This window comes from Syngnathus typhle, linkage group LG12 (assembly GCF_033458585.1).
Source record: "Syngnathus typhle isolate RoL2023-S1 ecotype Sweden linkage group LG12, RoL_Styp_1.0, whole genome shotgun sequence".
Lineage (NCBI taxonomy): Eukaryota > Metazoa > Chordata > Actinopteri > Syngnathiformes > Syngnathidae > Syngnathus > Syngnathus typhle.
In genome coordinates this window covers 6,573,850-6,601,376 of record NC_083749.1, presented here as the reverse complement: position 1 = coordinate 6,601,376, position 27,527 = coordinate 6,573,850, and the positions used below count along the sequence as shown (strand labels likewise).

Here is a 27,527-nt window from a genome sequence, read left to right as displayed (position 1 = left end):
GCAGGTGTGTTAAACGAGGGTAACTTGGAGAACATATATATTGGAACGCGGCCCGTTCCCTAATTAAGTGCACCTGTGGCAAAAGTTGGGCTCCTGCAGGACGTGAAAATGAACTCAACTTTTCACGCAGGTGTGTTTAACGAGGGTAACTTAGAGAACATATATATTGGAACGCGGCCCCAGTTCCCTAATTGAGTGCACCTGTGACAAAAGTTGGGCTCCTCGAGGACGTAAAAATGAACTCAACTTTTCACGCAGGTGTGTTTAACGAGGGTAACTTGGAGAACATATATATTGGAACGCGGCCCCAGTTCCCTAATTAAGTGCACCTGTGGCAAAAGTTGGGCTCCTGCAGGACGTGAAAATGAACTCAACTTTTCACGCAGGTGTGTTTAACGAGGGTAACTTTCGAGAACATATATATTGGAACGCGGCCCCAGTTCCCTAATTAAGTGCACCTGTGGCAAAAGTTGTGCTCCTGCACGACGTGAAAATGAACTCAACTTTTCACGCAGGTGTGTTTAACGAGGGTACCTTGGAGAACACATATATTGGAACGCGGCCCCAGATCCCTAATTAAGTGCACCTGTGGCAAAAGTTGGGCTCCTGCACGACGTGAAAATGAACTCAACTTTTCACGCAGGTGTGTTTAACGAGGGTAACTTGGAGAACATATATATTGGAACGCGGCCCCAGTTCCCTAATTAAGTGCACCTGTGGCAAAAGTTGGGCTCCTGCAGGACGTGAAAATGAACTCAACTTTTCACGCAGGTGTCTTTAACGAGGGTAACTTGGAAAACATATTGGAACGCGGCCCCCCAAGGACTGGAGTTCGACACCCCTGTTTTATTGTGTATCTATAAGTTGTTTTCACACATTTAGCGTGGACCAGTTATATTAGAAAATGAAATAAATAATTCAATGCAAAAGCTTGACATGCATATAGAGACATAATAAAATTGGAGGCTGAAACAGTTGCCTTATCTTACTGAAAAACTTTCATTTGGATGAGTTATTAAATTCCTATTTTTACTGACCGAATGCATTTGGAGAGAACAAAAGTATTAGCCACTGAAAATGCAAAAAAAAGTCAAAGAAATGAGTTATGAGTATATATATATATACATATATATATATAATGCAGAATATTTTCAATAAAAATCAAATCTTATATATACACATATATATATGTATACGTATACGTATATGTGTATATATACATATATATATATACATATATATATATATATATAATTTTTTTCCTCAAAAATATTCTGCATTATATATATATACACATATACATTTATCAATCATTACAGGTCATTATCAATCGTAAGCATATTTCATGTAACTTAAACAAACTAGACCAAAATAAAAAAAATTTGAACAAAAATTGTAACATTTCAAGACTGTAACGCTCTGTCAGCTCCATCAACACTATGTCCTCCGAGAAGTTGATTTTCATCAAATTAACATTTCCCATCTTTTAACTTCTATCATAATATTTAGACTTTATTCTTGTAATAATCTGGACTTGATTTGAAGAGGTTAATTTAGGTTAAGTACTGCTTTTCTGCCATCATATAGCATCTAGACAATTACATATTTTTTATTATGGTGGCGATTCAATAACAGGTTTGTAATATTTATGGTGGGGCTCTTTGTCAATGATGGGCAACACTGGATTCACCAAACAAATTCACCCTGTGTTTTACAAAAATCATTATTTGACTGATATTGAAATATTTCATTGGCATTTTTTTTGTTCAGTGTGGCCCTAATGCTCCTAAAGTGAACTTATCATTACAAGTGAGCATTTTACTGCATATTCATGAAATGCCAGTGCATCTGTAAATAATTTAACCTACGTGGTAAGTCCTCTGCGTGTTTTAATTAACTTAGTCTTCTTCCAGAAGATACAACCATTGAGATTATTGTCTGTCGCTGGTCTCTGTAATGCCCCCAACAATGGGGCGCTTCAGCATTACATGCGCTGTGGAAGCGGGTCAATCCCCCAAGAAGATTCCCAGCGGAGAAGCCAGAGGACTTGTTTTGGTTTACAATAAATGAGGTTGCGCTGTGACGCCGCTGCAGCGCAAGTTTGAGGCACTTTCCAAAGCAGCGTCCTATAAAAAGCAACACACACACACTTGCACAAAGTGCCAGTCTGTACTGAGACAGCCACTCAGCCTCAACCAGAGTCCATGGTGAAGAGCTCGATGCCATGCGGGGACCAGTGGAGGCCCACGCCTGAATTGAAGACCAGTGACCACACGTACGGGATGAAGAAGTCCTCGGGCTGGTCTTCCTCCACATACTTGAACTTCAGCTCCGGAAACTTCTAGACAATGAGAGGGATGATTGGAAAAGTGATTAGGATCCACAGAGAGGTAGAATTAGCAAGGAGAAAAATCTCCATTTTTCAAAGTAATTATTAAACAAAAACATGGCTGAATACCTTGATCCTCACTTTAATACATATATACACAGTGTGTGTGTTAGTGAAGGTAGCGCGTGCGTCATATTGATCATACAGACACTCATGCATTCCAAGGTAACCTGCTTGGCCCAGGTGGATTTTCACTCAAAGGCCTCTCAGTGATCACTCTTCATGAGCTACTACAGTAGCGGCAGATGTAATTCCACCTGACTCCAAGGTTCAATTGCTTACAGCTTCCCGCAGGGCACGGATCAACTCTCGGGTCCGAGAAATGACCTTTTAACTAATGCGGCCACCTCGCCTTTTGACCCGGGCGCATTGACGGCTACTGTTTGCCAAATAAAAGCGGCGGCGTGTGGCTCATCCATGAGGGAAATAAGAGGAAACATCTTTGCTCCATGTGCCTGACCTGTGCTCATAACGAGTAAACACCATCGGGGAGTGTAATAAAATGAAACTAAGCATAGAGCGGTGTCATTTTGCACAACAGTTTGACCTTATTGTTTGAGCCTGCGGCGGCGAGGTGCCGAGTTACATGATTACTCGCTAACAACAGTCAGTCTCCCACTGGTCTCGACTTGTGTGGACCACAAGTTGTTCATAGACACACACACACACACGCATTATTGTGCTGTATTGTTTACACGGCGGTCCAGACGACAGACAACACTGGCTCAGGTGTGTCAATAAATGTACGTAGTGTGTGTGTGTGTGTGTGTGTGTGTGTGAGCGCGCGCACACACATACGCACGCACACACATATAGTCGACTGAATGCCATCCTTGTTAACGCTTCAATTATATCTATGACCTCATAAGCGTACAGCATTTAAATTTTTTTTAAATTTAAAAAAAAAAAAAAAAACTAAATTAAGTAAAGAATGAAAACGTCAGCAGAATAGTGCTTTTCAGGCTAACGAGAATGGCTGATGTTGAACGATTCATGAGCTTGTGTCTACGAGACAGTTGTCGACACACCAATACTGGTTGGATAATAGCGAGCCTGCATTGTCAACACAACGTGAGTGGGAGGGAGGGAGGGAGGGGGTGCTTGGGTTTCTGGCATATGGCCTGTGACCCCGGTAGCCCTGGTGTCTGGGTCATTATGATAGCGATAGTGTTGCGGGGAATAGGGACAGGGAGAGCTCAATTGTGCCTTTCATGTGTGCAGACAGCAGACAAGAATGAGGCGCTCCTGTATAATTGATGCCCTTGGTCTATCTACCTGCTGCTTGCTGCGTTTGGCCCTTGTGTTTTTCTGCCTGCATGCTTGACAGAGGCCAGCCACTATTTCTTCATGGATGGACCTAGCGAGACACGTTGGATTTGCCTTTTAACATTGTAGCTATGCTTTCATGTGCAGGATTTAGGTCATATAATCACACTGAGTATATAGTAAACCTTAGCATGGGCCAATGCAGGCCTCCATTTTTGTTTTCTTCAAAAATATTAACATTTCATCTCGACAGATGAAGGAAACCAACCACTAACTGTGCTTTCATCCGCTTGCATAAAAAAAAAAACATCTGAACAATGCTAATTTCGATAAGCACCAAATCATAAGCTGTCATGGCAACCATTGTGGTGCACGGCTGCAATTTGCCACTGCCGTTCAAGTATTTTTCATTGAGACTAACTGCAAGCACAAAATGGCCACATACATTATCTCAACACAAGAATGTTGCCTCTGGGTTACAGTCGGAACATTATCTCAGCGCCTGGACTGTCTGCACAGCGCCTTCTCTTCTTAATATATCTGCGGCGTCCTGGCAGTCTCGACAGTTGTCTGAGCCCACTTGGCCTGAGTTCCTATCAGTTAGTTGTGGGTCCTGGCGGGTCGTGCCCTTGCCTCTGGACACAAGACTGGCTGGCCTCATGTCTGCACTGGGGAGACGCTGTGTTCCCTTCGCTTCCTTTCCTTTCCCCTGTGGGAGCTATTCAGCAAACCTAATAAAAAAAAAAAGAGAAGCTGCAGACCCAAAGTTTAGTGGTCCTGTCTTAGAGTGAAAGTCAATTATCCCTGATCTATAAATCCTACAATAAAGTTATTTGTGGCTCATTGCTGTTGACCAAAGAAGCTCGCTGTCCTACACTGGCGCAGGTACTGAGCAAAATCGGCAAAGCTAACTAGCGCCCCCCCCCCCCCCCCCCCTACCTCCCTCCCTCTACCTCCCTCCCTCCCTCCCTCCTCCCCATCCTCAGGAGCCAGAGAGTCTGTGGGTTATCGCCGCTCAATAAGGCAGATTTCGGTCGGCCTAAACAACACATTCCACAGGCGCTGCCCATGAGAGTCACTAAAACACCCCCCCACAAACAACAGTCGTCCCCGAGACCGTCGCCTTTTAACCCTTTCTTTCAATTTGGACAGACTTAGCATGTGTGTCGTTTCTGTTTTTTTTTTTGCATGCACTAAGCAAATAGGCGTCTCGTCGACTTCTGTCAACAGTTTTCCCCTGACAGTTTGTTTTGTCGGTTAGCAATCTGAACAAAAACCATTAATGTCACTGAAATGCCTTTGGGGAACACCATGACAAGTCGGTGTTGAAAGTCGAATACATTTAAGGTTGTTTCCTGTATCTACTCAACAGGCACGTAGAAAAATAAACTTCTTCCAAATCTTTCAATGGGCAGAAAGATAAATAAGATATCTTTGGCGACGTTGCCAACAAGACTCCGAATCTTCTGTTTGGATGCCATCTATGAGAGATTAAATAATTAAGTCAAGACACAAGAATGTTCTTAAGGTTCCTAGATGAGTATGAATTTCATTTGACCAACATTAAGAATTTGTGTACTGACACTATCTGAGGTAGGAACATTAATCGTTACTTATGCAAAAGCAAAAGTTGTCGCCTCTTGTCAAAGTCAAATGCTAAACTCTGGCCCGAATAAATTCACAGAAACAAGTGAGGAAGCCTCAAAGTCAACGATATTTGACCCACTTTTAATGATTATCCTTCACAGCTACCTCGTCAGCATTCCCCGCGCATTCACTGCCAAGAGCTTTTAGCAGTAATTACCAATTCATTGATGATTCCACACGACATTAATCCAGCCTATGGATTTTCACGCCGAGGGCTGAGTAGCCCAATGAGCTCATCGGGCAAAGGCATGCGTCAGGTGTGGGAGGGACGGCAGTTTGTTTGCCGCCACGACACCATCGAATAATGATGGTCCAAAATGATCTCTTCACTTCACGGCGTCCACAGGACGTACAAAAGGATGACGACGCTCACGCTAAACAGGACGTATTGATTGGACTACTTTCATCTTGCTACCGTTGGCCGGTTGAAGGTCAACACCAGCCACTCATCAATGAAATGAAATTTCACCGCCGCAGTATCAATGTTTGAGACACCTCCGACAATCAGGTCTCAACGTTGGCCCGGTTTGTGTGTACCCCATTTTAGAGCCGTCCACAAGGCTCATTGACGGCCTTGCGCGGAGGCAGCGATGGCAAGGCCCGCGTGCTATCCATCCCTCTTCCAAATTTTGGCAAGACAAATGCCCCGCAGCCAGTATAAAACACAGAAACATGCAATTAAGAGCTTCAGCGGCGGCGGCGGCGAGGAGCCGAGCTGGGGAAAGACTGGATACATATTTCCTCGCTGATTAATGGCGGAGCTCCGGGAGGGGCAGAGGTTCGCAAACCCCGGTAGGAGTGCTGGGAGTGTTGGGTAACGAGGCGTTGTGCCAGATTTATATCCGCCCCTACCGATTTGTATGTGCCCGTGACAAAGTGCCCCCGGCCCACGTCCCATCTCCTTGAAATGTCATTATATGTTCGCAAGGAGCCGGCCAGCAGGGATGGAGGGAAGATGAGCGTTATGGCTAATGAGAATGGGGTTTGGCCTTTTGTCACATGTCCCGATGGCTCTTTCCATCTTACTCCCAGTTCTCCCCTGCCGCAATTCCTTTCCCACCTGTGCACACGACTTTATTGCTCCGAGTCGCCCCGGCGGTCCCAACGCATGAATCTTGATTACGAGTTGCTTTTGGACGCCTGTCTTACCTTCAGCCTGTCTATAGGCAGGGCCTGGGCTCCTTTCATGATCACCTCCTGGACCCTCTCCACCGACAGATCACTGCCGGCCTGCTCTAAGCGCTGGCTGAAGAAGGCGATCACCTAACAACAAAGGTTGCAAAGAAATAGTAGATGTAAACAAACAAGTGTTTTCCTCATACATGTGCTGTGGCACACATGTAACAAACACTCTGTGCTTGCATGGGCTGTAAAAAGCTGGATAATGAACACGGTCGGCGCCTTTCACAGCAACAACAAAGCTCTTTGCTTTTTTCTTTGCGACACACAGGCGCTCGTTTCATCCTTATCTCATTGAAGCTTAATATCAATTGCCAGCCCTGGCTTGGTCTAATCCTAGCATCGTCGCGTCGGGCCGGCAGCAGCAGAGCTCCTATATGATGACGCCAAGTGCAATATGGAGCTTTAATGATGCTTATGGAACCACGCATCAAAGCGGTCTGTGCATCGAGCTTGTCTGATGTCGCTTGATGGAGCTTTAACAGCAAGGCTGGACATAATCACTGATGCGGATGGAGAAACATCGGTGCAAACGCGTGTAGCCTTGAAAGAAAAAAAAAAAAAAAGTGACATTGTAACGCTGCCTGACGTTTTTTCTTTGAATGCTTGATGTGGAACTTCCCTTTTTTTTCTTTTTTTTTTTAACGCTTGGGAAGTTGGGTCCAGGGTCAAAATGTTGCCATCAGAGATTTATTAACTGCACGGGCACTACTGAAAGTACCAAAGACTGCTTCATGCTCGAGCCACACACACAGTTCAGAAAAATACGTCTCAGCTTCTGATCAGCTCATGTTACGTCATCACCTTATATTTTAAGAAAATGAAAAAATAAACAAAAAATAAATTAATAAAAATAAATAAATTAAAAAACACAAGACGGATGTAACTCCCAGCTGCATAATGTGAGAGCAACCCTATCATTTGCACATTATTAGCTCAAGTCCGTGTCAAGCATTTTGGGATTCCAGACTCACTTGGAATTAACTCGTCTCTGCGTTACGCGATGCCTGACGGGTTTTAGCCCAAACAAGACATCAAGCGCACACTGCGCTTGATGTTTGCAGCACTGCGCTACATTCCCCCCTGGAGATATGGATGATATCCGATAATTAAAAATCTCTGCTTTACCAAGTATTTTTAATACCCCCCCCCAAAAAAATAACATTTTTGGCAAACCGATAGCACTAAACACATGCAGCGTTTCTTCTCTTACATGCAGAACCCACAAGAGCATTCTGTGCGTCTGCAGCAAAATACTAATCTCCTCATCAGTTCTGAAGGCCTCCCATATGGGGTTAATTTAGAGGAGCAGTTCCCTCAATCCAGCATCACATATGCATGCAGATTTGCAGGCCGAGAGGGGGGAAGACTTTGGAGAATCGCCTCGAGGAAGCTGACTTAACCGAGGGATTCCAGCAAGCATGCTTCCTCATACTTATGGATAACTGCGGTGCCTATGGCCATGTACTATGCAGCAACCCCGCCAATCGCACAAACACACCCACATGGGAGACTGCTCGGCTTCCTTTTCCTTTTTGTACTTGACTCATAAAACTGTGAGTAACAGCTTTGGTTTGCCCCCACCTGACACTTTTTCTGTCAACCCAAGAGCAAGAGTGATTCATTTATCAATACTGCACAACCCTCCTGTTTTCAGGAAAAAACATTATTTGTAAATACAATGTGACTTTTTTCATATGCATTAGGGGGGAAAAAAAAACAAAAATAAATTAATAGATAAAAAATGTATTGTAAATTAACCAATGAAGATTAGGCATGACTTTTGGACAAAGTCGTTGCAAAGAAAAAAAAAAGATGTGGCCCTCTAGAGAAGCCGAAATAATTTGACCAGCAGCATAACAGGAGGATTAAGTAGTATTCAGCACCAGCCCTTCCTGTGTGGCTAGGCTTAAAAAAAATTATGATGAACCATCCTACTGTGCTCGTTTCACATTCACGGGTCAATATGACCTGCTCAACATTCATCCTTTGAAAAATGTGGTAACACGATGCAAATTCTATTAAAAGAAAAGAAAGAAAAAAGTCAAACCAGAGGACCTGGAGGGTCAAGTAAAATGCGTTTTCTTTTTTTTCCTCCCCAATATGATATACTACAATGCCCTGCATATTTATTGGGACCTCTGGATAAGTTGTGTTAGAAGCCTTCATTTTTATTTTTTTTTTTATTATTATTATTGCGGAAGCAAACTCTTATAGTGAAAATTGCAGAAATGGTTCATTATACACGGACGTGATACTGACCGTGTCCAGATTTTGCATGATGTCTTGGAAGGACGGGTGAGTCCTGAACTGCTCAAAGAGCTCCCGCTTGTAGAGCAGCGCGTACACCAGGTTGGGGTTGTGGTGCAGTGAGTTGCAGAGGCAAGAGTTGATGATCTCCAACATCATGCGGATCACTTCCTCAATCACATTCAAGTCCTGAGCCTGAGGGGGAAGACGGAGGAGGACGACATAAAAGGTTAATTGGCTTCCCACAACACTGCTTTCACATAGAATGGTGTCTTTAAATGATTTCTTCCAGAGAGATTAATGTGTGTACTTTTCGGGGTCAAATGGGGAAAAGAAGACTAAAAGCAAAGCGGAAGCTGTAAAAATGATTTCATATGCTAAGCTAATTGTCGCTGGAAAGTATTACATTAAAAGAAAAAAAAAAAATCAACCTGCCTAGCAGCAGAAAAAAAAAAGAAAAAAGATAATGGTAGGCACAAATGTCTTTCACACACAGACGTGCTGAGCCCATTTGAACACGCCTATAAACCAAAACAACTGCGCCTAAACTGCATGCCGAGACGTTTACCATTCCAGGGAACTCTGACGAGTGGTCACGCCACAATGTTGTGGGCGTCCATGTTTATGTTCGAGGGAGCCATACCACTCATTTGTTCCATTCTGCTGCAGTTCTTAATGTTTCTCTTATATAGTCATTTTTTATTCATTTAAACTCCAGTTTCACATTACAAAAACGAATATATTTTCAAAGATTGTTTAATATTCCAAAACACCATCTGCTGCTTCTTTTTTTTTCTTCACACGGTTAATCAATAACTTAATATGTTTAGGTGCAAAGCCCAGCCTGAGGCAGCCACTCTTCCGTAACCAACCGGAACATTAATTAGTTTGATTAGACTAAAAAAACAAACAAAAAAACCCTTCTTATTTGCCTGACTCTACATAAAGTACCACAAAATGATTATTTCGGGCTGGGACTATGTATGCCACAGCATGATAAAAATAGTACATGCGTTCAAATCAATCCATCTGCCCTTCATGGAAAACATGTCTGTTCATCTGGTCGTGTTGATCACGCGTCAACGCCCCAGAACACCGCCGCCAAGACGAGACGAGATAACATTTGCCGCCTGCGTGCGCAGCTATTCAACGGTGCGATGACAGCATTGTAGACTAAGATCCCGCCATGATGAGGGTGGTTCCCACGCTCCGTATTCATGGAAACAAACTACGTTTAGTGTGTATAGGGGTTGAACAGTGCTGTGGAAAAACTCTTCTCAAATTCTTGCCTTGTTGCCTATTTTGAATGAAGCTACGTTCCAATTTTGCTAACGGTTTTAAAATGGTTGATGTTAAATATCTATTGTGTCTATCGAGTGGTAGAGATGTTAAATATCTATACGTAGAGTGCGACGCATTGATCTCCAGCAGGCTGGAGGACGCGCAGGGCAGGCGCGGCAGCGTTCAGCGGCAGACGCGAAGAGGTGAGCGCAATACAAGGGCAGCCAGAGATAATGAGGATTGATCGTGCGTCTGGAAGCAAAGAAGAAAGCGCTCGAGGCTTGACTACGCAGCCCGGCTCCGGTCCGCAGTGGCGGCCCATAATTGGAAAGAACCGAGGGGGAGCTGAAACGGGAGACAGTCGAGAAGAACGAGGTAGCGAGGACTAAAATGGAGAAGCGGATGAAGGGTAGGATTGAGGTGGCGAGCGTGTTTTGTTCTCTTGCGGCAGCTTAATGAGATTGGCCGGGCAAGAAAAAAAAAAAAAATGCCACGCTAGGGAATTCAGGTCAGAGGAAAATAGGCTAGCTAGACGTCTGCCTGGCCCCATGTGTGCGTGCGTGCGTGTATGTGTCTCAAGTGGATGAGATTAAGAGGTCTGCTTGAAACCCAGACAGGATTTAAATATCTTAACTCCTCATTTCTTGGTGCTCCTCGCTTTTGTGCTTGTTTTCCCCCCAAATTTGAATCCCCCCAGACAGCCTAAAATAAAAACACCTCTCACACACACACACACACACACGCCTGCTGTGTGTGTTTGCATGCGACTTCCTTGCCTCGCCTCCCCGCAACGTGGAGTCACAAACCGCTCCTGCTGCTATTTAATGCCTCCCCACACCCAGGAACACAGGGCTCGGACGTGAGCTGTGTCATTATTCTGCCCCATTTGCACAAAATTGACAGGAGGCTTGCTGCGAGTCTCCCTGACTAGCACAAAAAGTGCGTGCGTGTGCGTGTGCGTGTGCGTGCAGGTGCGTATGACCTCCGCTACACGTCTGACAAGGTCGATCGCGGGTCGTGCGGCGCCACTAAACATCCTACTCGTGTCGATTTTACTGCTTTTCTGCAAGCATTAGCTTGCGTGGAAGCGCATAAAGGCAGCGGGCGTGTAACTCCCTGTTCAAGTGGGTGCCGGCATCATTAAACCAGTAGCTTAGCGATTCCCTGGCTGCTCACCGCAGGCTGTTGCAAGGCAGACAAAGCGGACCAGCCTATCGGGAAGCGGCACCGACAAAGAAAAGAACACGGTGACAGACTCAATTTAACTTGCGTGAAAAGCTGATTTTTAGCCGATGTATTTTTTTGGAGCATTTTGAAGGAATTTGGAACTTTACAGTCATTGTTGAAGCTGGTTATTGTTTGTCAAAAGTCAATCTTATGTTTGATCTCATGAGATGTCACGGATGATGGCAACTGTGTGACTAACTGAACAGGAAGTCAGACAGACACGGGAAATGCATGCCGATGAGCACAAAAACACATTATTGGTTCATGTCAAGATCTCAAGTCCTGTTTAAAACCAAAACAACAAAGAGACTAATTCAATCCATCCCTGCTCAAAAAACATGCCAGAATGAGTGAAAAACAAGGTCAGAGTGACTTGTACTTGTCAAATGAGCATGGGGGAAGATTTAAATTGTGAATGGGAGGAGGGAAAACAAAAGATGGATGCTGCAAATGGAGCAGAAAAAAAACACACACACACACACACACACACACACAGCATGCAGACAAAAATGAGCATAGGTCAGAGTGACTTAGCAGCCCCAACAGCTCTGTCTGTCTCTTTCTGTCTGTCTGTCTGTCTGACATGTCTTTGGGGACTTTTTAAAATAGGTCATTGTCTGACCTGCATGTATGCCGCTACGGCCGAGACATAATCGCGCCATTTTTTTGCCAGGCGACTTTTCACACATAAGGTCTCTGCCTGGGGGTTTGTTTTGGAAAAAAGATGGGAATGTCATAGTCAGAAATGGAATGGAATTAAATGATTTCAAAAACCGTCACCATTAGTATGAAGATAATGTTTCAACTATCATTAAGCAAAAGGTAAAAACAAGCTTTCTTTCTTTGTTGCAGAAACGTTTGAGGAAAATTGGCTGAGGATTTTGCTGACAGTTTATGGAACAAGGATCTACCCATTGTGCTCCTATTACTTTTTTTGGCAATCACAAGTGACTCAAGGCTATCTTAGCGTGGATAGCTAGGAAACAAGACTTAATCAAGTGCCAAATTACTTGACGAGGAAGCGAGAGTCATTTGTTTATTACGCTATGTGTCCTTGGGCTGGACTATTACCCCTCGACGTGAAGCTCAGCGCTACAAAGCCGATGAATGTCTCTAGTCTAGGCTATTAAAAAGAGATCACAGTTTGTGACTCAACTGCCGCACGTAAACACTGACAGGGTGGTCCTGGAAGCCGGCTCGCTGCGTGTTCCTTCGTATGGCTGTCTGCGTGTGTCTTTTCCCAGAAAGGCAGTAGGAATAACAGTAAACAGACAAACAGACAGACAGAAGCACCATTAGCACAACTGCTGGCCGGGAGTGTAAACAGTGACATACAACACAGCGCACACAATCACAGCTTTTAACGTTCGCAGCACGTCATTGTGAATAATTCAAACTAAAGCCGAGAGAGACGGAGGGTGGTGGTGGTAATGGGGGGGGGAGGGGGGTGTTCAGCCAGACCGGGGTGCCTTTGGGTGTCCCCCGGGGCTTCAAGGGGCCCATCGCCAGTCGCTCTTGCCTGGCTGACACTAACCAGACACAGCAGCGTAAACAACACGTTCGCAGATGAGGATATAGGATTGGGGGGGGGGGGGGGTTTCGAGAGAAGACGACATCAAGAGAAATAAAAATGGAGGGAAAAGACTGGCGATGGAGAAAAACGACAGATGTTTGTACTCCACTATTTTTTTTTTTGTCTCATAACCTCCCCCCCTTCCAGTCTCTCCCCTTGTAAAGAAACCTATTACATGTCCAGGCAATCTCACATTAAACAAACATTAGTTCTCTCTGCAGGGCCAGACTCCGCCAAATGACATTGTTTCCAGATGCCCTGTCTCCATCAGCCCCTCACCTCAACCCCCTCCTCCCCCACTGCAGCAAAACGCTCTCTTCCAGCTGACTTCTCTATATGGATGCTTTCCCATTACATGTGTGGTTGATGGCTCAAAATGACTCGAACAAACACACCTGCTAATGTTAGCTCACCTTATACGCACGTGGTGGCGCTGTACTTAAAGGCAATCGGACAAAGTGCAAAATTTAACACCTGAGACTCAAGGTACACGCGCCTCTTTCTGTTGGAAGAAACTGACACTGTAGCGCTGACATCGCCTAACGGTTAATTATCTAAATGGGGGCAAGTTGCAAATGCTGCGCAAACACGGCCGTGTCCTACTTGCTGTCTAAAAGGCACATACGGATAAATCTGGGCGCTACATACGCCTCGGAGGTGCCAATTTACTGGGGATGCAGTGTGAAAGCTGTTCATGTCAGAGCGATGATGAATGGCTTCAACCAATGAGCAACCAGGTACTTTCGCAGACTATGTGTTGAGTAATTGCAGTAGTCGTATCTCATTTAATTTCCTCGTTCCATTGTAAACAATGTATTTATACCATTATTTCCATGCAAATGTCTTCATGTAATTGTCAATGAGTCAACTACTTAGCCGGGGGGCTGCGTGCTCTACTCTGCTACAAACAGTATTTATTAATTGCCTCCCAGATTGAACCGGCTGCGAACAAGCTCGCTTATCACAAAATAATTCACATTTATTTGGATGCTGTTTTGTCTATCAAGTACTTACACAAATAGTGTAAGAAAGTCACACTTACAGTAAATATGTGGATAAAAAAACTAATTGGTGTGTGCCTTTTTGAGACGCGTGACAACATATTCAAATAGAGCATTGCGTGATATTTCTAAATTCCAAATGAAACACTAAACCAAAAAATTATCTTGAATAAATATCCAGTTGGCACGACAACAAAAAAAAGTTTCCGAATTACAATTTCCCAACACGAAAATGCATGCCAATGAGAAAGGACTCAGCTTGTTTGCTATTGAGAGCTGATAAAGTTGAACTAAGAGTGTGTGACTGTGCGCGTGGGTGGGCAAACAATACATCACGGTCCCTTTTTCCTGGCAAACGTCAATAAGAGTAAAATGTAACTTATAGAGCCCCGGCAGACATGGGAACCAATGTCACATTGAGTTAGTATAGTCTAAAGTCAAGCACAACAGCGCTATCACAGACGCTGACCAGTTCTCTGACCCAGACTGGATGTCACACGCTATTTAAGTACAGGGAGAAGAAGAAAAAAATAAAACCCAGTGCTAAGATTCCCATGAAAGACCATAGAGAAAAAAATCATCTAGGTGCCCTTGAGCAACAGACCGACTGTCTTTGGATAATAAGATGCGGTGTGCCGATGTTAACAGTCTGACCTTCCGCCGGGTGCTAGTTATTTGTTGTTGTCGCTGCCGTTAGTGTCGGCACGGATGCACGCCGCTCTATCTGACATGACAGAGAGGTATGTCTACTCGTACATTATTATTATATACATATATAAAGAGAGAGCGTATGCTCTTACATAAAACAGAGCCCTGGAGGAAAGGAAGCAAAACCTCAAAACATATCTGGGTAATTGCATTTTAGATCTTTATGAGGGCACTGATGTGTTTGCAAAGGGGGTCTCATCAGACGGCCGCTGTATGCTTGAAGGAGCACTCAGATGCACTCATGTCCCCCCCCCCCCCCCCAACACCTGAGGGCATCCTCAGACATGTCGCATAGAAACACACACAAACACACTTAAGAGAAGGACTATGCAAATGAAATTTGACAGCCAGACTCAGACGTAGACAGACAAACCTGAAGGCAGAGTTGTGTGTGTGTGTGTGTGTGTGTGAGCGTCGATACAAAGCACAGCCATAGGTTAGCAGACACATTTTTGTTTTCTCCCCTTCCTCATGTGTGGCTTCTGCATTCGTACCAAAGCACGTGCATGTGCGTGTAATACTCACATAGTCAGGCAAGACCATGTTGTCACCCTGTCTGCGTCTCAGACTCTGCGTTGCCTGTTCCAGCACCTTGTTGTGCTTCTTGGAAAGCAAAGCAAATAGACTGCAGGAGACACACAAACAAAGTACACACAAAAGGAAGCAGAAGGTGTGAGTGCAGCCATGACAAATACCATTTCACAATCACGGCAGCGTTGTATTTATTTATTTATTTTGTTTCCTTTTCCATATGTACTCTTAAGGTTGCGGAAACTCTTTACTTCATAATGCTGCCACTTGAAGGAGATGCTAACAGCGTTGCGCTAAACCCTTGTCAAACATAATCGTTCAGACTCAGACAAGTAACACGCCTCCAAATATGTGCGGTGACAACCCTATTTGGAATTAAATTGCTATCTTGACTTATGAGCTTGAATGCTTTTGGGAGCAATTCCATTTTACCCGTATATCAAATTAAATTTCCCCATTAAATATAATTGAAATGCTATTAATCCGTCAAATCGTCCTTACAAGTCAAGGTACAACTATAAGAAAATATTAAAGATCTGCTCGGAATTAATTGAACTGTTCAACACACTGCATTCTACTAAAATGGAGGACAGGTTGGCGGCTACACCTCTTCATCTGTCACCACCGGGACAAAAAATTAAAATTCCACATACTCATGGGCACCCCTAATTAAATAAAACGGAGACATTTGAGCAGCTTTGTCCGAGCTTCCGTTGGACTTGTCGTAGCATTAGGATGTCCAAGCTCCAGCTGGGAGCCGGGTGCACAATAACCCAGTGTGTGACAGTCGCTCATGGAAACGAGCGAAATGGGCGGACTTCCACGTGGCCGCTCCGTGGTACCCATCAGTAATGAGGGCGAAAGTAACGACAGAACGCCTCACTGTGCAATGTGTCTGTGTCTCAACAGGCTTTTTGTTGTGTTTCTGTGCACACATAGGCTCTAAAGCACAAACAGGGTATCTATTGTATACAAATACTATTATTGACTATTCTTATATACGGTGATGGGATTATGTGTGACATTTACAGCTCAATGGCGAAGAAAATTGGTAAATTTGCATTGAATAGTGTATCGTTCCATTTATTTTTATTCACGCGTTTAAGTGGTCTTGGTGGAGGCCAGTGGCTGACCCAAGTTGCCGTTAAATTTTCCTTGGGTACAAATACAGATGGAATTTAAAATGGCACGTTTGGGGGAAAACACATTTTCATCAGCCTGTTGGGTGAGATCAATTTCCCCATGAATGGCAATAAGGTTATTTTTACGGCGGATGGAAATGTGCTGCTTGGTGCATTGATGACTCACAACCAAAGTGTGTAGACAAGAGAGCACCAAGTGAATGACTGTGCCGAGAGACAGAAAGAGAGAGACTGTGGAAGTGATTTAATGCGGCGAGGGAACGGCGTAATGGGAGATCGTGGCAAAAGAGGATGAACAGTAAATAAAAGGAAATGGTGGCGCTGGGCGTGCTGTCGGCAAGAAATTCAAGAGATGGTTTGTAAATAAACAATGGCCGCCATGGTGCTTGTCTGGGACTCCATCAAAAGGAGTCAACGGTTCTAAGTGTCTACGTGGCCGTTTGGAATTCCGGCCAGGAAATCCCCTTTTATCTAGCCAGACAGTCCATTTAGTTCATCGTGGTTATCACTGCGGCAACTAGTAGGACGCCACGGCAAGACTGAGGATGTCCGCAGACGGTCTTCCTCTCAAAAAAAAGGCTTAGTCACAGAGTATGCAGCAGGCCAGATAAGAGGATGCTGCGTGCGTGCGTGCGTGCGTGCGTGCGTGTATGTCTGCAAGGGGTGGGGTGGAGGGGGGCTCTTTCCTGCGCGGTCGGAAGTTGACTATCAGAAGTGAATAGCTTGGCGTGCGTGTGTTCTCACAAATCTCTGGATGTTACGTAATGTTATCCGCAGAACAAAGTCGCAGCACAAACTAAATATTTTATTTTTTCTTTCCCTGCACGCACGTACACATCCTGCAAATTCACAGTGGCGCTAGATGTTTTGTCCTGACTCAGCATCAATTATTCAAATGACATGGCTGCTCTGGATATTTGCGTTTTATTGTATTTGTATTTATATTTTATTCATTTGTTGTGTTTGCTAAATGAAATGTGTTTTATAAATGAAGAGGAAATTAATTTGAATATTAATTGCATCATATTCATCGAGCCTACCTGATGATACGCTGGGCGGCGTACTGGTGGAGACATCGGAACTGGGCGGACATGTTTGCAAGCGCAGCCAGACAGTTGGTGTGGAGGTATTTGTCCTACAGGAGAAAGTAGTGAGTTTTTTTCATCACTACTTGGACTCTCCTTTACTGACAAAACCCGGGCTTTACCCTCGTGCGGGTCATGTTGAACTGGATGGTGCGGATCACCACCAGGATGAGCAAGCTGCCCAGGGAGATCTCGGTCAACGACCTCTCCGAGTACCAAGTGACATTTTTCAAGACCTGCGTTGACAGCGAAGAGAAAAGTGGTGACCAAGTTCATGCTTCAAGGATGCGTGCAATCGCACGTGCGACCCACCACTTCGTGGACAGAGCGGTTGAAGGCGTCGTCTTCTGTGAGGATGAGGAGGATGATGAGCGCCATGTAGACATGGTGAGAGTTCCTTTCCTCCACGTGGTAAAGGATCTCCAGGATGGGCATGACCTTGGGAACAGAAAAAAATACAATAAAAACAATTGACCTTTTCTCCTCTTGCTAACCAAAACATCAGCACATATAAAGTCCTGCACACCAACTCACCCAGTCTGACTCCACTTTTGTCCATTTTATTCAGTTTTAAGATCCAGTGTAAAATGACAGGTTAACAACAGTGATGCCTCCCCCTGCCAGATGTTTCACCCCATCTGCAGTTGAGTAAATAAATGCTACCTACCAGATTGTCCATGTCTGTTCTGGAGAGCATGTAGGTCCTCATGTTGGCGTTTTGATGGAGCAACGTGTAGAGCAGTAAAGTGGCCTGGTCAGAGCACTGCTGCTCGCACAGCGCCGTGTACAGGCTGTTGAAATTGATCTGGAACATGTGCGTTTGCTCCACCGGAACGGATGACGTGTCTACACGAGCCACAGACAGAAATGAGAAAATTGTAACACCACCTTCTGGTACTGGTTGCATGAATGCCCTTAATTACTTCAAGTCCAACACTGTATTTAAAAGTTGGTCAAAAACGTAAAACATGTAAAAAGTGTTCCTGCATTTTACTTTGGAAATTGCCCCCATCACCTTGTGTGTTCCTGAAGCAGGTAATAGCCTGCCGGTAAGGGTTGGGCCAGTCGGGGCCATCAGTCAGGTTGGCCAGAACCAGCAATAACAGAAGGCTCTGGTTGGACAATGGTAAGGGGTTGTGCTCCAGATCCACCCCAACTTTGCTGACAGCTCCGCCCAAAGTGAAGACGCTCCATAAACCACCTGAACACATTCAAATGGAGCGTTACAAATACTGGACAGTGAGTGGAACCTCTCTCAAAAATATGAACTCAAATAGCAGAATATCCAAAACGTTGGTCAAGGCTGAAATCTATTCATCGTGCGACTAGAAATGGTGGCAAAAACAAGACACCTTGGTTTTAATTATGTAAGGCAGGCCTACCAAATTGAGACAATACAAAACACACAATACTTATAAAGCTCCAAGCTCTAGAATAAAGTTGCAAAACGTGGCACGCGTAGGAGGGACGCTTTATTTGGTAAGCCTTGCTGGCCAACAGGCTTTAAATTGTGGCGCTGCTGCGCAATAAATCAAAGGTGCGGCTAATATTCTGTCATATTGCTCTAATCTATAGATTACAAGTGCCAAGCTTGCTGCATAATACAGTCAGGCTGATTTACGCTTGATGAGAGAATGAATGCAAAGGGAAATGAGCCGCCAGACTTGATGCAATCAAGAGCAGAACGGGCACAATGGAATCGCCGCTGACCCTTTGCGCCGCCCACGATGTCAGACAACATACGGCGCCAGAGAACAAAAACTACTGAAGCAACTGGAGACTTTTTTTTTTGTACTGGTGGTGGGGGATGTGTTGAGTTTCTCGAGTGAAGTGCGGGTGCGCTCAGGCGTCATGAGAAGCATGAGCATCGAGGCACACGGATGACCGCCCTCTGGCTCCTGGACGTCTAGCCACAGGGTAGCTGTGATGATGCAAGCGTAAAGCCAGTCGGGTTGGGGTTCCGATAGCCAGCCTGATAGTTGGAGCCAAGTAGACATGTTGCCATCTAGTGGCGAAGGTTAAAAGGGCAGGGTCTTTTTTTTTTTTTTAGCTGACTGTGTAAACTGCCTGTTAACGTCAGTGTTCTGTATATATAAAACAACACTGACGTGGAATGTTGGGTGACATGAAGCAGACTACCTTTTACTAGGTGGTATCAGAACGGTAACAGAAGCGAGATCAGGCCCGTGTGTCACGGTATGCTTCAGTGCCAATATCCCACTTGGGTGTAAAAAGCATCTAAATGTTGTTGTTTTTTATGTTTATAGCTGCAGTGTTTAAATTTTGCGGGATGTGCCTGTCACATTTCTTGTTTTAAAAAGGGACATGGAATGGAAAAGCAACATTTGGCGTTGGTTCATTTGCAGTCTGGACACAGAGGGGTGAACGTCTGTGTTGGATCGGGTCGCCAGATATCGGCAAGAACAGGCCTTAGCGCCACCCACCCCTCGTTGTCATGGAAACAAAAGTGTTCTCTGCATGAAAGCAAGAGGAAAAAGGCCATCTTGACCCGATTTGGCAATTATTGCATTCTATATTGGTCAAAATTGCACGTAATCATGTAATAATTCTTTCCAACAAATTTCCAACTGGATTTTGGTCTCGGACAAATTGACATGCATGATAGTGAAATTCATTTTCTCTTGCTATATTTTTGCAACTATGGGCCAGAAATTGAAGCGGTCGGTGAATGTGCGTGTGTAAGTCCGCTGAGGAAGTTAGATGACTTCACCACAGGGCAAAAAAATGTTCACATTCACACAGCTGTGCATACACAGCGACTTTCTGAGAGAAAACAAAATCTCATGAGAGACGGCGCCAACCTGTGACGCAGCCTTGTTCAAGGAATCACTGGCACCAGAGCGACTGGCCCGACTGTGTCACCCAAGCCAGTCAGGCTGCCGCATTTCCTGCACTCACACACACATTCACTGAGCTTTATTCTACCTTAGCGGTGGCTATTTGTTTTTATCCCTAAATAACCGCTGTGACTGCTTCGCCTGTGGCCAGTCGCCCAGTCCGGGGGTCTAAAGGAGGAAAGGGAAGTGAAAAGCAAGGAATGGAAAAGGTCACACACGGACACAGAGCCCGGCACACCGAAACAAGAACCTGGTTTAAAGCACTTCCAAATTCCTACCTAGGGAATTGTTCCAACGGAGAACCTCACATGCGGTCAGCTTAGACTCAGCGCTTAGGTTCGGCTTGTTCTCGCTTGCTTAAAACCCAGAAATGTATTTCATTGAATATTTATGTAATTATTTCTTTTGTTTTTCCACTTTAATGTTTATCATTTATCAGATGTATTCTCTGGTCGAGCCACTCACAGCAGCAACGACTGAAAACAAGCATTTCCTATAACCGGCAATGAATCTTCAGTAGTAGGTCATGCCACAGCACTCACAGACAGTGAGTCAAGTCACATGCCGGTGAAACCCGTCAGTCTGATCAACCAGATCATTTCGTTCCCAGGGCACTGACCCGGTCACAACCGGACTGTTCTGGTCGTCTTAAAACAATGGTCCGCATCCTTTTTCCCCCGCCAGGGACCTCTTCATGGTAGCATCGATTTTTTGTTGCAATCGGAGTTCTTGTAATGAATGCTCAGCACTTTTGTACTATCTTAGACGGGTGGAACTCTTTTCTTTGTGCAGCTATTGTATTGGATCTGATTAGAGATTAGAGTGCAACAGTAAAGATGAAAGAAGGCTCAGGATGCTTCTGGTGCTGGTCAAACAAGATGCCAACACTGTGTTCTGATAATCTCACACATATGAGAAGATAGTGTGTTCAAAGACACACATTTTCCCATGATGCATACAAAGCAGCAGAGAAAAGAAAAGTACTTTTTGGAAAAGCTCCTACAGCGGCACATTTTGCTTTAAAAGCGTTCCGCTGTTGCAGTTGCAAACATCATTTTCCACATGGAAATGGAATGTGCACGCTTCACGAGACGGGAGACATAAAACAAGCGCTGTCTCCTCGCGGCGGCTGTATGAGTCGCCCTGTGTCTTTGTTGATGTGCGTGTGTGTACAAGGGAGGCGGCTGCAGACAGACGGGCTCTGGGGGATTACGGAAGAGGACAGGGCACCATAACTCATCATCATGGCCATTGACACACACACACAAACACAAGCCAGCGAATGCCGATGCCTCGGCGGACGTAATCTGTCGCGCAAAGAATGCTTATCTGCAGATGGAACCCGTGGGCGCACGTGACAGACAGGTATGTGGCATGCAACAATGCTGGCCAATAAATGATGTTCTAATTCAAATGATGACTAAATCTCAGTGAAGGTGTGCAATTTGGTGAAAGCAGATGTTGGTGTGGTTTTTTTTTTTGTGAGTGTGTTCTTACTTGCCACACCAGATGCCAGGCCGTAAAGCAGGCCACCCTCCGCTTTTGGCTCAAAGATGTGCGTCGCCGGGGGCGGACATTTTTCCTGCCTGATGAAGTTATAGAGCAGCGTCTTCACCAAGCGACTCGTCAGTGACAAACTGGAGGGAAAGGAAAAGTACACACTCTTTGCTTAACAATCTTTTAAATATTTACAACAGTCCATTGATATTTTTGCACGACATCGGGTGCTCGGGGCGACTTTTGCTTGTATAACTTGGGTGCGTGAGTTTTTAGGACAGAAAGGAAGCAGGAATTTGGGTCGGAAACTAATGGAATGAATGTCATCACTCAAAATACAGACTTGGCGCTCGTCCCCCAGACGGCGAGGGAATGGCGGAGACGGCGGGGCGATGGCCCCTTGGATGTTTCCCTGTTTTGAAGACCGTAGCGGAATAACACATAAAGACATTGTTTGTGATGAAATTGTCTGGCAGCGCAAAGGTGCAGACAGAGGCCCACGACAGATTGAACGAGATCCAAAATGCTTGGTGTCATTGACAGAATGTTGAAGGCCAACTCCGGGAACAAAAGCGAGAACTTTTGCACAACTTAAAGGAGACACTTTGCAATTCTTGCTTGAGGGAAGGTGCGATGCAGTACAAATGTCCAAATAACGGCTGCGGCTGCTAATTTCTTTTGCTCCATTTTGTTTTCCATCACTTCTTCAGTGTCGACAAAGCACTCCAGAAACTACGTGTGTGAGCTCACCATCGCCCCTGCATGACATGTCGGTAGATCAAACCATCTCTGAGGATGTCCTTGCAGAACAGCTGGTAGGAGAAGAACACCAGTAGGGTGGTGACAGCTTCAAAAAGGATGCTGTAGGTGATATCACTGCACAGACAACACAAGACCACGATGGCGTGAACATCAGATATTGTCAACAAACCAGTCTTAAAGTTGGAATAAAAGGAAGTGGAAATCCCACAAATAAATCAGATACAAACAGGGATTATTCATTTGGATTTTCTTGGGACCAACTGGGACTCTCCAGTCATGTCAAAAGGCATCAACGGAAAAACTGTGCAAACACAATGACGACTGGTGACATTTCTCTTGTACAAATTAATCCCCAATAATAAGAAAAAGAAAACAAGTTTTCTTCCAAGGCGACGATCAAAGCGAGAGAAGTGTGTAACCACGAAGGAATGACTCCATCTGCACCACAAGCACGTACTAAGGAGGAAACGGGCCGAAAGCCACAAAGCGGTGGAGAGGGTGGGGTGGGGAGGGCCGCAATGGAACAGGGTGAGTTTGGAAGCCGGGAACAATGAATAATAGGCTGGAATGTCAATGCGTTTATGTAAGCGCAGAGGATTGAATTATGGCTGTGGACAGAAAGGAGGAAAGGATGTCTTACATTATGACAAATCCTCTCATCGCAAACACACCTCTTAAGCAATTACCGGTATTTCTCCCATCAATCAATCAGGAGTTGGACCTCCATCTAACCAAGACATTTGGGACAACTGTGTGCTTCCGAAGCAGAACGGTGATATAATGGGCACTGCATCTGCCTCACAGTCAAGAGATTCCCGGTTCGAATCTTGGCTGCGTAAGTGACGTACTCCACGAGGGTCGCAAAATGTCAGACAAGTGATATTATTAAATAGCTGCGTGGGAACAGTAGGGGCATTGTGAGTGTCCCGGTCACCATAACTGTCTTTTTTTTTTCCTCCAACAGTCTGAGCACATCTTGACCTTTTGAAAATGTGTGTTACATTCATGACACACATTTACAGTCACACACACAAACTAGAAGTACTTACAGCAGTGGTACTTCAACGATCAGGTGCACTAGGTTGGATAAGAGCTCCTCGAGGAGGTCCTCGTGGCTCGCTCCTAGAAGAGACGAGGAGAGGTGTTAAAAGCGCTTTTTGTATGCTGCCTGTAAAAGATGACATTTTCCACCTTTGTTCTGCATTGTATAGAATCAAGGCCACAGACACAGAATGGTTGACCTGACTATTTTCCAGCTTTTAAGGTAGCATCAGAGAGGTCGCCTCAAGTTTAACTTTAACTTTTAAGAGATGGGACAAAGTCTTTTTCCTTTTCTTTCACTTTTACTTACCTTTTTGTGTTAACCTTAAGCGGAAAGGGATTTTTATTCTTACCATAGAATGTAATTGAATAAGTCAAAATATTATTCATTCACATCACTAACTTAGAGTACTTCATCAGAAACCGCAGTGATCAACAAAGAACTTTCCCAGCTTTCCTGAATGCAGAATAAGTCACTTATTATGTCAGATTGTTTCCTCGCTTTCCATGCCCCCTTGACAACAACTTCCTGTCCTAAACCACATCCGTGTGCATGGGTATGCATGGGAGAGCGAGTTGCCAGACATTGCTCACCTCCACAGGAGCCTGGTGCCCTCTCCTGGTAGCTAAACTGCAAGTGCAGGTCCTGCTCGCTCATCTCCCGGATGAACACCTTGAGCAGGCAGCGGATCATGAAGAGAGCGTTGTGGGCCTGCCAGATGAACAGTTGACTGCAGAGGAAGAAATAAAACCACATTAAAATACATTTGGGATCTTGATAAGGATGGTAAAATGTTATGCAAAATATGGTTATTCATGATTGAACACAAGTTTGTACATTTTCTGGTTCATTCCACTTTATTCTAATAGATTCCTGTTTGTACCTATGAAATAATTTCTAACTTTGAACATTTGTGGGATTTTGTAACCTTATTTATAACGCACACAAAAATTGCGCAACATGACAAAACCAAAGTCCAGTGAGCATAAAATAATGAACTCTTTTCATTCACTTTTTGCGATCAATCATGTATTTGCATTTGCATCATCACGTATTTATTCCCCAAAATAATCTCCATTTTGTGGACTGAAACACAACACAAGTCTGGTAATACTTTCATCCAAATCAAATAATTCTAACTGACATCGAGTTGATGACGCAGAGTTTGCTCATCCTGCTTTTGATTAACTCTGTCATCTTAGACACACGTTAACAAGAAACAGTGATGACGAACATAAAAGCTTCCCACACTCACTCTTGACATTCTGTGGAGATTTTCAGCTCTTTTGTCCGTCCCAGGAAGATTTTAACCAGTGCGCCAAAATTTCCTGTTCTGGGATTGTTTTCAACTGAAAACAGAGGGGGGAAAAAACATTACACAGGGCTCAACACATAATACAATTTTCCATGTGCCTGATGCAATATTGATCAATTTATTAAGAAGGATGCCATACTGAGGAGCTTGGCCAGCGGTAACACAGCCTCTTCCAGCAACTTGGAGTCTCCACTGTTTGAAACAGAAAAACAATACACAATTATCATACTATATTTTTTGCTTATGTATATTGATAGAAAGGCCTCCATTTTTTTCCTTCGTCAATCTGCCATGACACATATCGCAATTGTGCCATTTGAAAGTACAAAAATAAAAAAGTTAAAGGAACTAAACACAAACTAGTCTGTTTCTTAATGCACAACCAGGTTGTATAAACCTAAGTAATCATTACTCAAGTGATGGGCGGTTTAGCAAATATCCTGGAGTACTATGGAGGATCCAGGATGGGGCTTAACGACTTGAGACAATAGACCAGACTTTGGTGTCCAGTACCTGCTGGTGGGACTGATGACAGTAAAGGAGATGAGCTGGTTCCAGAAGGGGTCATTCCCCGATATGGACTCGGTGCCCACGAGAGCCTTGAGGCTGGGGTTGTTGGGCAGGTCACTGAGCTGGCTGGTGTTGGCTCCCATCTCCAGACTCAGTGCTGCCTCACTGCTTCTTCGTCGGGCATATGGCAACACCTTTGAAGACAAAAGCGCTCGGAACGTGACAAATGTTTCAAATATTCCACATATTAAAACTCAAATAGGCACTCATGCAGTATTTTCAATGCACAAGAGAACAAGGATGGAAAAACATGAAAATGTATGAGGTGAAAAATGTGCAGGTAGCTTTAGCTGACTTTAGTCAGGAGGACTAGTTGTAGTAAATTGTATTTCACATGCAGACAAAAACCATTTACATTCGTTAAGGGTTTTTCAGTTAACCTCAGGTGACTTAGACTCGGATTACACCGTATCAGATAGTTAGTTGCAGGGCGCAAACATACAAACAAGCGTTCGCACTCACTTATGGACAATTTTGAGTACTTCAAGCAACGTGTGTGGATGTATTGTAAGAGGAAATCCACGCACATAGGGACGTGGAAACTTCAAACAAGGTGGCCGAGTTTCTAACCGCTAAACTGAACACAGTGGCAGACGTGCTAACCACTAGGTCACCCCACTTGCCATTATAAATAAACACATGCATGCATGCATATATACATAAAAATTGCTGGATGTATAGTTTCAACAATAGGATCCCTTAATATCTGTGTAGAGTTGAAAGTCTCTTATTTAGCATGACGTCGGTTTGTCTAATACAGGAAGTGCAGTAAAGCTAATTGACGCGATACTGTCGTTGTGACTGGGACATGGCAAGTATACTCTAAATACGATTGAATAACTAGCAAATTTGAGTTGTTACTGTGACAGCTAACGCTAGCCGCTAGTCGCCATCAGCTGACCACTTAGCTTACCTGTCACAAACGCTTCTCGTCGCTCCCGTGGCTCTCTTCGCTCGTGGGACAGCGAAATAAACCCGCCCACTGTTACGCCAGTTAAAACTAGAGTGTATTATCCAGGTGTAGGGGGGAAACGTACACGCTTCTAATGTTGAGGAATTACAATGAAGGCGGTAAGTTTTACTCTACATACACACTCACGCACTCCATCGCCTCCATGTTTTCCACGTTGCGGACCCCTTGCGTGATGACGTCAGGAACGCAAGCTCACTTGCGTCGTGACGTCAAATACCGACGTCGAGCTAGTGACTTAACTCAGAATACTAAACTCTCTGAATTCTGTTTTGACATTGACATGACATTACTTAACTAAAATATAATGATTTAATATAATTTTCCTTAAAAAAGATACGTTGGGGTTCTGTCTTGAATTATTATTATTATTATTATTTTTTGGACAGGTTGCTGTTGTCATTTCATGTATAGTTTCAAATAAACACACTGAACCGTCTTTTAATATACATGATTTATTTCCTTAATAAATTTAACATCACATTTGAAGTGGATAAAAAATGTTAATTGCTGAAATATTTAACAATATGTTGACAAAACTGAATAATAAACTGTCATCTGAAAAATTATGAATGCAACATCTAAAAATATTTACAATTAAGTTTTATGTGGTGACCACTAATTAGAAGGATCAATCCGTCTTCTTATCGCTCGCCACAGTGGATCCATTGGCAGTAACCTCGCCATTGTGCTCAGGCTTTAGAGAAAGAAAAAAGAATAAGTGGTTCTGTTTTCCACAACACATTTTATATCTTTATTCTTCATCTTACCTCCTTGGATGTCCCGTTGCACTTCTCTTTTGAGCCAGACTCTTGCACTGCTTTCTTAGTCCAGAATGTATTGATGATGGGCGAGATGAAAGGATAGAGGATGGGCTCAAGGAACCTCTTGTAAACCCACAACAGAACAGGGATAACAATGCAGGGAATGCACACCATGGCTGGACCCAAGTTAGGAACCTACAATTACACACATCGTTATTCTTGGAGCGTTGTTATTGTGCCAATAAATTAGCAAAAAAATCAAATGTATTGACACACTTAAAACAGATATCTCTATCAAATGCATAGATCTTACTTCAAATTATCAAACATACGCCACCATCAATTTACTTTACGTTTTGTTATTTTGCGACTATTACGTCATATGACTAGCTCCGTGGCTAACACTGAAATATTGCCAGGCATCTTTATGATAAAATTAAACAAAATAGTGTAAATAACCACGTAATCGC

At 44.1% G+C, this 27,527-nt stretch overlaps 2 protein-coding genes across 2 annotated transcripts; both read right to left on the bottom strand.

Annotated features, from left to right (window-relative positions):
• Nucleotides 1-826: 826 nt before the first annotated feature.
• On the bottom strand, nucleotides 827-26,486 carry dym (dymeclin). Its single transcript, XM_061292470.1, has 17 exons — nucleotides 26,237-26,486; nucleotides 25,267-25,457; nucleotides 24,893-24,945; nucleotides 24,694-24,787; nucleotides 24,032-24,168; nucleotides 23,446-23,518; nucleotides 22,385-22,510; nucleotides 21,635-21,774; nucleotides 18,295-18,480; nucleotides 17,947-18,125; nucleotides 17,592-17,717; nucleotides 17,402-17,515; nucleotides 17,235-17,329; nucleotides 15,047-15,146; nucleotides 8,744-8,926; nucleotides 6,452-6,565; nucleotides 827-2,341 (listed from the first exon to the last, which is right to left on the bottom strand). The coding sequence occupies exons 2-17, from the start codon at nucleotides 25,404-25,406 to the stop codon at nucleotides 2,192-2,194; spliced, it is 2,010 nt and encodes a 669-aa protein (XP_061148454.1). The 5' UTR covers nucleotides 25,407-25,457; nucleotides 26,237-26,486; the 3' UTR covers nucleotides 827-2,191.
• A 246-nt stretch (nucleotides 26,487-26,732) lies between these two features.
• On the bottom strand, nucleotides 26,733-27,231 carry LOC133162991 (UPF0729 protein C18orf32 homolog). The gene is made up of 2 exons (XM_061292475.1): nucleotides 27,064-27,231; nucleotides 26,733-26,990 (listed from the first exon to the last, which is right to left on the bottom strand). Exons 1-2 carry the CDS (start codon nucleotides 27,229-27,231, stop codon nucleotides 26,925-26,927), a joined length of 234 nt encoding a protein of 77 aa, XP_061148459.1. The 3' UTR covers nucleotides 26,733-26,924.
• Between the last annotated feature and the right edge of the window lie 296 nt (nucleotides 27,232-27,527).